This window comes from Typopeltis vanoorti, chromosome 18 (genome assembly GCF_054136105.1).
Source record: "Typopeltis vanoorti isolate ZY-2024b chromosome 18, IOZ_Tvanoo_1.0, whole genome shotgun sequence".
NCBI lineage: Eukaryota > Metazoa > Arthropoda > Arachnida > Uropygi > Thelyphonidae > Typopeltis > Typopeltis vanoorti.
The window spans coordinates 22,392,196-22,405,818 of NC_143566.1; the positions used below are offsets into that span (position 1 = coordinate 22,392,196).

Genomic DNA, 13,623 nt, shown 5'->3' on the forward strand with positions numbered 1-13,623 from the left:
TCCTGTGCACACTTTCAGTGGGGTGATCCCAATTAGGAATAGACTGATAATATAGCATGTAGGGTATGCGTGCATGCATGCATAGCAGAGATAATGTAGTAGTGTAAGATAGGTTTAAGTTAGTCTGTAAATTAGAAAATTAGAATAAGCTAAGTTAAGAAGGGATTAGATATGTGCCTTGTCAAATTTTTAGAAATTGGTGTACTTGTACTCAGGGCTGTACTTATATACAAGTGCATGGAGCTCTAGCTGGGGGCCCCAAAAAATTGGGGCAAATTTAAGGGCCTCAAGCAATGAGGGTTGGACCTCGGAGCATTCTACCACCTTGGGAAAAGTGTAAGTACGCTCCTCTTGTACTGGCAGTATCCTTTGCTGTTCATAACTTAGAATGAGAGGCTTGGGAACTATAACTGACATCAGTAATCATTAGTGATATGACTATGACTGAATATTCCTGGGCCATACACCAGTGGGCATGGACTGAATGCCTCTAGGTCCTTATCTGTGTAATTTGACTGAATGCCTCTGAATCAGAATCCCAGCTAACCACTAGAATGATACCGTTCATGTCTCATGCATTATTGAAAGGCATTGCTAGCTAGAGTTGCTTTTGTTCTGTTATGATATACTGTAATTACGTTGAAAGAATGAAAACAGAAAGATTACCAAAATAGCCAACCAGGACATCCTCTTAACCCTGCGGAGGTCGCAGTTGTAAAAATTGCAGCTTAGGTCGCACGTATCTGAGAGATACAGTCATTACTTGTAAAATGCGATTAAAAAAAAACACTGCAAATGTAATACATGATGGTTTATTTATTTTCAGTTACAATCTAGAAATTATTGAACAAAGAAACAACGAAAAAAACAACAACTAAACTAATGCTATACTGACATCGGAGTTTGCAATATCTCTCAGATACAATTTACTATAAAATATCACTTTCACATTCGACTCTATCATTCTCATCATCAGACTCGAGTAACATTCACTGAATCTCTTCAACATCTGATGGATTATTTTCGGTATCTCTCAGATGCAATTCACTATCAAATATCACACACCTTTACGTAACGCGTGTTAAACCAAAACTGATCGCATAAACTGTGGAATATTACTCGTGATATATGCCTGCGCAGCTAGTCATGACCTCCAAGCTGTGCACTGGATATGTGTAAGAATATTTATATTTAACAATTTGTTTGTGTCTGTCACATCAGCCGTGACCTCCACAGGGTTAAGAGATTCAATGATGACTTCTAAGGCCGGAAAAGCATGATGATGATACTATCATCATCATGCTTTTCAAGGATTTACTCTAGGCCTAAATCCTTGAAAAGCATGATGATGATAGTGCAATTACTCTGACAATGAGTCCATTGGAACAGAGGACTCAACAGCTGCTTTGGCCACCACTGCTTATGCCACACCATTTTGGCATGTTGATCAAGCACCAAATTGTGTACAGATAATCTAGGTACTAGTCTAAGTGTTGTGCATAGAATTGCAGCCACCATACTGCTATCTATTGAGATTCATCCTGTTACTTTGATGTAATAATAGTTTAGAATTGATATTCACTGCATACAAAACTACAGTATGTTGACAAAAGTATTTGGACACCTTATTTTTTGCTATGCAAAATTCAGATCCTACCACATGCAGATATTCAGAGAGTGTCTGCATAAGTCTGGTAATAAAAGGTGCAGTGCACTGCATGTTTTGCACTGTACTAGATGTCAAGATGCCACATTGAGCTGAACTGACAGATTTCCAACATTGGATGGTAGATGGGTGTCACATCAGTGGTCTTTCTGTCTGTGACATTGCTATCCATCTCAATATACTGAAATCCACCATTGCTTATGTCATTTGTAGATGGAAAGTTAAGAAAGATCCAATTCCTGTTGGAACTTTCATGAGCTAAGACTCAAACAAACATGCGTAATGAGTTCCACTGAACATTTTTTTACGTGCAGATATCCCATGTGTTACTATTGCCAAATTCTTATCGAGGTCATGCAAGAGCTCTAGAACCTCATTCTCCTGCTCATGTGTCTCTTCTTCCATTGTGGTGGTATCATTGTGCATCATGTTACATATGTCAGGTTAGTAGATCTTAGCAAAGTAGGCACTCATTATTTGAACAATTGCCCCTGCTTCTAACACAGTGATACCATCAATGAGTTAACTTATTCTTAAACATTCATTCATTCTTTTAATACTCTGAATTAACTTTCTGTCTAATAGCTCCTCTCATCCTTGTTCTCATGATATTCCTTCCATATATTCTTCTTATATCTTGCTTAATAAAGTTGCACATCTATTTCACTCCTACCATATCATGCCATAGTGAATATTTTCAAAGCTTCCTATGCATTGTTGATATACATGTACAGTAGAATCTCTCTTTACCGTCAACAACGGGACTTCGCTTATTCTGGATACGAGATTTTGCCAGATAATTGAATATATATTTCGAGAACTAACCTGTTCATGTTTTGTGATGTCATGTGTAGAAATTGTAGCATGCGAAGTTCATTTCGTGTTTTTCCATCTGCCAGCCACAATTAAATAACATCAATAATTTTATAATTCACATTATAAACAGCATTTAAAAATTACAGTATGTAAACATTCCTGTGATTGCTTTATTTTGTGATTTGCTGCGCTCTTGTAAAATTTTTCTATAGGCGCACTTATTTTTGTAATTTGTAATATTTCTCTATATGCTTTAATTTCTATTATTAATTAACCTTCTCTACCGTATTCTTACTTTTATTAGTTTATCTCTACTGGCCTTTTTAACTCTTTATCCTTTATTTTTTTTAACTTCCTATTCTTTATTAACTTTACTCTATTTTTAGCATTTTTCCTATACCGGGAGAACTCTGGAAATTTATTTAGATTAATCGACTGTGCCACCAGTGCTCTCCTTGTGGTATAAGATATGATGATATTTCCAGTAGAGTTCACTCTGAAATTATCCTAAAGCCCTTCTTAACATTAAAAGTTGTGGCTAACATTAAATTCCTTTGCTCACAGGTTTGTGTTTGTTTCGAAACAGTGCATTGCATAAAGATCAGGCAGCACACTTTGTAAACAAAACAAACATATTTATTTACACTAAACTAATTATACAAAATCATACACTAGAGAAAGATTCTCTCGTAACTCCACTTTAAGCTTAAAACTTCAGCAATTTAACATTTTAGAAAATGCACGGAGTCATGCAACAAATTATATCAACATTCCAAAAAAAAACTTATCAGCCCATTTCAATTCAAGGAATATCATGCTCTGTTACTTGTAACTAGTAATTCTAACCATAACAGTAAACAAACTATTCTTAGACTAGTTATATCAACACTTAAAGAAACTTATCAGCCCTTCTCAGACAGTTTCACATATCATAAGCAAACACAATGAAATTAACTCACATATCGTCTTTAACTCTATTAGACACCCGTTCCTTTGACTTCTCATCCGTTCAGGTTTTCTTTCACGCAGAGATTCCATCATCACCGTCGTCTCACTTGGGCCTGGAGCACTTTTTTCCTGATGTCTATGAATCGGCTGAAGGGTGTTCGGCGATCGAGGCACTTAGCAGATTGTCCTATTGGCAATGCATGCTGGTCCTGCTTCTCTTCTCCCTTGGTAGTTTCACAGCTCCCATGGCTATCGCTCGTGACTTCAACCAGACCGACGAATGCGGTAAATCGACTCCTTCTGAAGTTCTCTTCCCTCTTTTTTTCTTTCATTCCTAGATGACCTTTATACAATTTTCTCTGGACGAAGGGTTGAGGCCCCCGAACATTCCTGCGCAAACAGTCTTGACCTTCATGTTAAAGCTCACTTTTTGTTTTCACCAAATATGCACACTTAATCCTATTTTCAAAAAGGTGGAACTACTTCAAAAGAGTATTGCCCTTTTATCACTGACCTTGAAGGTGGTATCAGGCTGACTCCGAGCACATTAAAATTTACTTACATTATATTCAAATTCCGACATCAATACAATGCCGATTTCTAAGTCATTGCCATTGAACCTTATATTTTAGACATTTTCTGTTTTGTACATGTTAATTCCTTGGGGTTAAATACATGGGCTTTTAAGATTATGGACAACGTTAATGCAAAGTTAGTTTAGCGTGTTTACGAGTTGTGATTTCTGTAAAAGTCGATGCAAGAAAAAGGAAAATTTCTACTGTATTGAATTTTACAAGTATACGTATTATCACATGAAAGTTGTGAATTTCTTAGTATGACAACATAATATAACTTCGAATGTCTGCCTGCTTACAAGATTATTGCCGAAGCTTTAAAAATTCACTGTTTTAATTTATAACTAATTAATATTTAATTTATAATTAATAATTTGACTATACAATGAAGTTTCATAATATCATGTGCTGACCTAGATGAACATTGCCCTGCAAATTTCATTTGCTAAGCCCATTGCATATTTTTCTTATCTCATAGGCTTAAATTTCGGGTTTAAATTTAGACCTTCGAAAGTGCCGTTGTTTTGGTATTGCCGGTTACGAGAGATTTTACTGTACTTTGCTATACATATACATTGCTGATGTACTTCCCTTTCAGTAATTGATACCATGAGACTGAACATAGTATTCTTGTGAGTTTGTCATAATTTCTAGCTGTGTGTATGCTGAATTTCCAATTAGGACACATGCTTAGCATGTTGGAAATTGGAAATTCAAATCCTAATTGGAACAACATGATTACTGTAACATCTGGTGACCAAATAGTCGCATTCTTAACTGAGAACCCTTCTGAACACTATGATCAAATCTAACACCCTTTGACATCGAATCTCTTCTTTCACTTGCTCTTGAAGAAAATTATCTTGCAACAGCTCAGTAAATTCTTCTTTATTCGTATGAGTTTTCTATACTAAATTTATTTTCAGATAATTTAAGTTGGCTGTAATGATTACTAATCAACTACCTATCATGGTAATTTGTCAATGTCTTTCATCACTCCCCACAACTGTACCTCCATGTCTATAGCAATAACTACCATAACCTCCATTTCATACATAATGGCTTAAAGCTCAGTGCTGCATGGAACATTATTACTGTTATTGCTTTTATGAGTTTCTGCCCTAACTGGATCCCAATTATCTGATATCAGTCTGTCCTTCCTTGAAATGCTATACCCTTTACACTCAATATGAATTACTTCATCTGACTCTGATAGTCAGGTTTCACTAATGCCAATAATCTTAATCCACAACGTATTCAACCAAGGCATCAAACTCAAACCCTTTGTTCTTGATGCTCCTGGTATTTGTGTATAAACATACACAAATACCTCTGCAGTTGGGTGACTTCTCTTTGTCCTCTCACATTCAAAATATCTTAACCTAAAAGCATACACATCCACCCCTTCACCAGATTAATAACCATGCTCATTGACATTCATATTGTTATCATGTTTGCATGTCTTAGCTGAATTTATACATACACATTCTTCCTATTCCCTCCCATGATTATGCTATTACTCTGACTCTGTGAATTAGGTCTCACTCTACACACATCAATTTCTTCTACACAGCTAGTACCTCAAATCATTTACTATCATAGTTCTCCTTAGCTCAGTGATGTCATATCTTGGTAACAAACTGTTTTCACTCTCTGGTTTCTGTCTTGTTTCTTCCAGCAGTCGTTTCATATCTTCTCTCATACTGTATTTATATTTATCACTACTTAAGTCATTTGTCCCTACAATCCTACCATCAATTACTACTGTCTTACTTGTCAGTTTTCTAGCTTGTATATTTCTTATTCCTTTAAATCTAGTTGTTTTCACTGTTTATTCCATTTATATCTCTTTATCTTGCTAATTCTTCTTATGTAGGTGATGTGGTCGTTTTAGTTATCTTCCAAGTGTGAGGAATAGCAATGCTTTTCTCTCTCTCTCTCTTGATTTGGGGAGAAAGCTTCACATCACACTAAGTGGACAACAGTCTCTAATTTCACTGTGTACCACTCACTGCATTCATTGCAGTGAGTGGTACACAGGTAGTTCAAATTGGCAGCTGTTATTAATGCGTGTACGAAGCACAGAGTAGTAATTTGAATTCCTTATTGCAGATTACAAGTCCAATGGAAATTCATACCTTTCTGAAAGATGTATATGAAAATGATACTGTTGATATAAGTTCAGTTAGACACGGGGTTAGACATTTAAAGGTGATGAAACTGCGGTAACAGAAACTTCAAACCTGTTTGTGCATAAAGGATACAATTGCAACAGATAGCTTGATCTTCCTCATCCCACTTGCAAATTGCTGGTACCTTAATGTGTTTGTATCATTCAAGATTAGAGATGCAAGTCAGACTAAGAAGAGAAATCTGATCGTGTTTCATGAACTTGATATTAAAGGTAAAAGAACAAATAAGTGAAATTGTTCTCACTAACCGTGATCTTCCAGTGTTATAATCAAACAAATTATTATTTTTTTTTTAAATTTTGGAAGTAAAGAGAATGTTTTATTTTTTCTTGTACTTGATGGTTTGTTGTTTGTTGTTGTTATCTGCATTATATACAGTAAACCTTTGCTGAGTGCGGATTTGCAGAACGCGATTTTGCACATACGCGTTATCTTAATTGTTTCCATTTAATTTGTCCAACGCTAGAATTTCATTCATACGCAGTACGTTGCAGAGCATTGGTCGGCAACCCTGCTTGGCGCCGCCTGCTAGCTGAGTGACCCAGGCCGAGTTGCAATCATTTCACTCAAGTTAGCAGAGCTGTAATCACGTATTTATAAGTGTTTATCCTCTTCTCTTTTTGTATTTCTTTTAATTTTAAAAATTCAATATGACATCTAAGAGAAGAATGAAGATGATAAAGCAGCAAAAAGATGCAAAGTTTTGACATTATCTCAGAAAATTGAAATTTTAGATAAGTTGAAAAATGGTACACGTGTTTCATCGCTTGCAAGAGAACTAGCTATAAACGAATCAAGCATAAGAACAATACGGGAGAATGCAGAAAAGATTCAGTCTAGTGTCAAAGCCTCAGGCGATACTTCGGCAAAGGTTACTCAAGTTTCAAGAAGAATTCCGCAATTGGAAAAGATGGAAAAAATATTAATAGCTTGGATTGACAATCAAGTAAACGAAAAAGGCTCAGTTGTGGATGGTGTTGCTATTTGAAACAAAGCTTTAGATTTGTTTTCTTTCATTTTAAATAAAGATGGCCAATCGTCAGAGAAAATTGACTTTCAAGCAAGCAAAGATTGGCTTGAAAACTTTAAGCGTCATTTTAATTTGCACAATGTAAAGCTTCAGGGAGAAGCTGGCTCTGCAGATAAAGAAGCAGCAGAGAAATTCAAACCCCAATTTTTGAAATTCATTGAAGAGAGGGGTTACGTTCTGCAGCAAGTTTTCAATGCGGATGAGACGGGTCTATTTTATAAGCGAATGGGACAACGAACCTACATCACAAAGACACAAAAGGTTGCCCCAGGTATTAAAGCTTTTAAGGATAGACTCACTTTGCTTTTTTGTGGAAATGCATCAGGTGACTTCAAGTGCAAGCCTCTGCTCATTTATCGATCTGAAACGCCTCGTGCATTGCAGGGAAAAAATTTTGAGCAATTGCCTGTTGTGTGGAAATGGAATGGAAAAGCTTGGGTAACAAAAGCCCTCTTTAATAACTGGTTTGAAAATTTATTTGTTAAAGAAGTCAAACATTACTTAGAACAGCAAAACCTGTGCTTTAAAGTTCTCCTAATTCTCGATAATAGAGGTTTTATTCCTCCCACCACTTCCTTAATCCAACCATTGGATCAAGGGATCATAAAAACATTCAAAGCCTATTATGTGAGGCATGTTTACACCTCTGCAAATAAAGCACTAGATGAAGGAAAGCATGACACGCTAATGGCATTTTGGAAGCAATTCAACATAAGCCACTGCATAGAAATGATTAAACTCGCATGGGAACAAGTGAATTCATCAACTTTGAATGCTTGCTGGCATCAGCTCTGGCCAGAAGTTGTCAACAATTTTAAAGGATTTCCATTGATTGAAAATGAAGCCAAAGAATTCGTACAAATTGCAAAAGCAATTGGCAGTGAAGGATTTTCAGATATGGAAGAAGGAGAAGTCAAAGAATTAATCGAGCATGACGAATGAAGAATTGGATGATCTCTTAACACCAGCCGATAGTGAAGAAGATAAAGCGCCTTTAAATTACAAGAATTTAAACGAATTGTTAAAAAAAGGCACAGGAACTGTCTGATTTTGCAATGGAGATTGACCCAAATGAAAAAAGAAGAGGACACTTTATGAAAGGCATTGAAAAACTCTGCGCTCCTTACCACGAAACTTTTAAAGGGTTGTGTCAGTCATTGTACCAAGCAAAAATCACTAGCTTTTTAAAAAAATAATTGTATCATGTACCTATTTATTTCATGTTTCATGTTTTTTTTTTTTTTTTTTTTTTTTTTTTTTTTTTTTTTTTTTTTTTGTAGATGCATTAAAAAAAAAGGGAAAAATGAAACATGAACATTTGTTTCATTTTTCCCTTTTACTTATAACAATATTTAGGTTAGTTTAAATTATACATATATATACTTTCTTAATTTCTGATAATAATCAAATACAAATAAGATTAAATCATGAGCTATCATATACAAGAGAGATAAACCAAGGGGTCCGACAGGGATGTCCCCTCTCAGCAACTCTTTTTAATATCTACTTAAATGAAATAATAATAAAATGGAGTAAAAATTTACATCAAGGAATTAAACTTTCACCTACAGTTAACTTAAACACTCTCCTCTTTGCAGATGACCAAATAATAATTACAAATTCTGAAGATAACTTACAGAAAGCTATTTGAAATCTAAATGAGATATCCAAAGATTATGGTATGATAATATCAACGGAAAAATCAAAAACTATGGCCTTTAAAGGACAAGATCCAGCAAGAACTAAAATAGTATTATATAAAGATCTTAGAACAGGTGAATTCATTTAACTACCTAGGATATATGATCACTTATAAAAATGAAAAAGATATAAACATAAAAATTGCAAAATATTTAAAAATAACAGGCGTAATTAACTCTATATTTAAACCAAACCTAGTTCAAAAACAAACCAGGCTAAAAGTATACAATACATTAGCCCTACCGGTCTTAATGTATGGAAGCGAAATCTGGACAGTAAAACAAAAAGACAAACAAAGATTAACAACAGCAGAAATGAAGTTTATGAGAAAAACTGCAAAGTATACCCTATTTGATCACAAAAGAAACAAAGATATTATGAAAGAACTAAACAAAGAACCAGTAATTGAAAAAATTAAAAAATATAAACATAGATGGATGGAACATGTTCAAAGAATGAAAACAGAAAGATTACTAAAACAAGCCTTAACGTACAAGCCGTTAGGAAAAAGAAAACCAGGACGTCCTCTTAAACGATTCAACGATGACTTCTAAGGCTGGAACAGGCCATACTAGGCCTAAATCCTTGGTACGTATGATGATGATGACTTTCTTAATTTGAACTATACCTAACACATTTTTTTCCATAGAAAGTTAACTTTGCAGAATGTGATTTTGCCGTGTGCGCAATGTATTAATGACGTAACACCCACGTTCGGCAAGGATTTACTGTAGTACAATTTTTGTATATTTTGTTTCAATTTTCCCTTTTACTTACAACAATATTTAGGTTAGTTTAAATTATACATACATACTTTCTTAATTTGAACTATACCTAACACGTTTTTTTCCATAGAAAGTTAATTTAACGACGTAACCCCCACATTCTGCAAGGATTTACTGTAGTGCAATTTTTGTATATTTCACAGTCATGAAAATTTTACCAGGCCATGTTTTTTTAATGTGAATACTATCTTTTTTGTGATATATTTGGTTTCATTGGAAGCACTTGTACTTGCCCATCATGAGCATATTAAATTCCTAGGATATACCTTAAGAGTGAGTTGGTAGAGTAGAAGATGCATTTCTTCAATTCAGACAATAACTTCACATTAGGTGTTTACCATGAACAAACACATGTTTGACGTTCTCTCCATTTGCTATCTATGCTATCCCTCACAAATATAACATACTATTAAAAAGCATACTACCTCTATTCTAAAAAAGCGATAAAAAGAAAATGAACTGCAACTTCTACTTCACCAACTCGCCTTTAATGGATATTCTAGTAAACTAGTCCAAAAAATACTATTCTCTAATCCAAATCCTGATCTTCTTCTTCATGTAGTTTCCTCAGTGAGAGGGTGCAGCACCATGTCCTTCCAGTTCTCTCTGTTGGTGGCTTTCCTTTTTGTTTCTGCATAGCCATGTGATCCTGTCCATGATCTTATATCTTCAAGTGATGTCCTTCGTTTTTTGCCTCTTGATCCTTTTCCCATAATTTAATCCTGATATGCACTATAAAGACTCTGGCTCATAACAGAGAAGAAAGATCAATCAGGTTTAGCTCATCACTCTTTGCATATATAAATGATTGGAAAACAAGATTTCTATGATTTATCTATCCAGACAATTTCCTCTCTCATTAGGTAAAGGAATCAACCACTGCCATTTTTTCTTGTGACTCTCTTTCAGTAAGAACCAAGAACTGATTCTAAGTGGCATTTGGAAATCTTATCAGATCTCTTCACATGCCAGATATCAACTTTTCAGCTAATCATCTCAAATGAACTATGTCACCTTCCACTGTCTATGTGTTTCTATTATTTATATTAGAATGGCTCCTGTAACCTTGACTTCTTAACTTATAGTTTACACTTGCTAGCCAGACATTTATATTCTTTTTTACTCTGAAGAGGCCACATGTTATTGGTGGTGAAACTAATCAGTTTATTTTATATCTTGTATCATAATGACCTAATAAAACCTAGTTTGTTTGTTTTTTTAGTAATAGTTAACATTATGTTTTCCTTATCTTTAAAGTTTGTGTTTTGAAATAAAAGTTTTGTTTATAACTTTTATTAATAATAAATTTTTTTCTTTAGAATAATTTTTTAATATTTTTATGTCATATTTTATGTTTCAATAAAGTTTTTGTTTATTAATATTTATTGATTTTCTTTCAGTATGACTTTGTTTTTGAAAATGTAAGACATTACTGCTAATCTGCAATTTATGACTAGTAATTCTGTAAACATTTTCTTATGAAAATCCTTACAGAATTACTAGTAATTGAAAAAGTTGGTAAATTGGAAATCCCTACTGGTAACTCTTTCCATCCCATAGCAGCAGAAAGGGCTTTAGACACAGAACTTATTATTTCCCCCCATTTAATTATTTATTTATTTTTGTCTACAGATGTTATTTTCAACTTATGAGTTAATATTGCAAATGGAAGGTGAATTAAAATTTATTATGAGTTATGAATCCCCCCCCCCCCCCCCCGCCTCGATATACTCTAATGAACAGTTCTGTAAAATATGAATTGCACAGTTATTACATAGACTGTACTTTTTCCAGGGAAAAGAATAAGTTGGTAAAAAGTATGGAAAAACTTCAAGTCGAGCTAAATCATTTAAGGCTAAAGTATGAAGATGTGAAGAAGTCCAGGCAGGATACTCTTAAAGAAGTAAGTAAAGTTTCATAGTTTTATAAAATGGTTTTGATTTATATATTATTATATTGGAACTTACTTTGGGCTCAATAGACTCATCACAAGAGGTCCACTAACTTTTCATGAAACATGGACCGTTATTTGTACAATACCTGTCATACTTCACTTTGAACTCATTCATAAATAAAGCTCACAACTTGTTTTAACAATCCGTTCTACTCATTCACCACTTTCCAAGCAGAAAATCTAGTCTTTGCACTTTTATCCCACACATGAGAAAGGCTTTTGAAAGAAAGAAGAAATCTGTTGATTTTTTTTTTATCATCATCATCATCATCAAATTCCTGCCATGCACCCTCAAGGGGTGTGCAGGATATGATAATACTACATGAAAAAATTACATCATTACTAACTTCGTATCTACAGTTTTCCTCCAAATCAGTCTGTTACTTGTCAAGACTCCAACATTATCAGATTTTATATTTCTATCGTCTAAGGCACTTTGTACCGTATCAATCCATCTATATCTTGGTCTTCCTCTGGGTCGTTTTCCTGCCAACCTGGCAGAGAACACTTGTTTTTCTAATCTTTCCTCTCCATATTCTATTTAAGTGATCATACCACCTGAGATTAGCTCTGCAAACACATTCCTGGATGCTCACAATGTCAAGTTCTTTCCTAATATCCTCGTTTTTAATATGATATTGCCATTGATGCCACCTGTTCACGCCTCTAATCTTTCTCAGGACTCTCATATCTGCGGTCTCTAGTCTTTGGTCAAGTGTTTTACTTCTGACCCAGCTCTCAGATCTATAAGTTAAAACTGGTTTGAACACTGTCTTGTATACAGCTAATTTAGTGTTCCGACTAATTTCTCTCTTTTTTTTTTTTTATTATTTGTTTTATTATTTTTTTTATTAAAGAGCTGGAGGTTGCAGTTGTTGAGAAATGCATTATTATTATTTGAGACCTCCAGGAAGTCAAGGACTCATCGAGGGAGGCTGTAAATGACTGAATCCAGTTATCATACTTTCTCTTAAATTCATTTACACTAGATGCACTCACTATCCCTGAGGACAAATTATTACTCTCACTCACTGCTCTCTGGGAGAAAAACCTAACTCTTACCCCTTTCTTGACTGAGAACAACCTTAACTTCCATGGATGCCCCAGTGTTCTCTCCCTGCCTTCCATATAATGAAAAATTTCATCATTTGAAATGCTATAACACCTATTCAAAAGTTTATAGACCTCTATCATATCATCCCTCTTTCTCCTTTTAACCAGAGTCTGCAATCCACATGCTCATAATCTGTCCTCATAATCTAAATCCCATAATCTGGATATATTCTTTGTAACTCTTCTTTGCACCCTTTCCACAGCTTCTTTATCCCTTTGGAACTGGGAGACCAAATCTGCGCACAGTAATACAGGTATGGTCTTATCAAAGCCTTATAAAGAGGCAAAATTACTTCCTTATCCTTACATGTCAAGGTTTGCTTCAACATTGCAATTATCCTCTTGCAACTTTTGCTGTGTGACCTTTGAACTTTAAATTCTTATCCACCAATACACCAAGATCCCTTGCCTCTGCAGTTTCTTGAGGCATAACCCCGCTAATATAATATGCTGCTGGAACTTTAATCACGCCAAAGTGCATAACTTCACACTTACTAACATTAAACTGATAGCCATTTTTATTCAAAGTGCTGAATAGCATTCCTGATTGCCCTGCCTATCTTTGCATCATTGGCAAACAATTCCACATCTCCTGTTAGACCCTTTCTAATGTCATTAATGTATAGATTGAACAACAATGGCCTGAGGAGTGAACCCTGATATATACCAGTAGTCACCTTAAATCTGGCAGATTCATACCCACTGTATGCCACTTTTTTGATATCCATCTGTCAACCATCCACTGATCCAAGTCAAGAGTTTATATTCTGATCTCATTCTCCAGTTTATGCAACAGCCTGTCAAATGCCTTAGAAAAATCTAACATTATCATAGTGTATCCAT

General features: G+C 34.8%; 1 protein-coding gene across 5 annotated transcripts in view; it reads left to right on the plus strand.

Annotated features, from left to right (window-relative positions):
• The window catches only part of LOC150096537 (coiled-coil domain-containing protein 102A-like), a 404,861-nt gene that overhangs the window by 226,081 nt on the left and 165,157 nt on the right, over positions 1–13,623 (plus strand). For all 5 annotated transcript variants that reach the window (XM_090407898.1, XM_090407899.1, XM_090407900.1 and 2 more), the window contains exon 3: positions 11,508–11,616. In XM_090407898.1, coding sequence (XP_090264024.1) covers positions 11,508–11,616 — 109 coding nt within the window. The remainder of the gene's footprint in view (positions 1–11,507; positions 11,617–13,623) is intronic.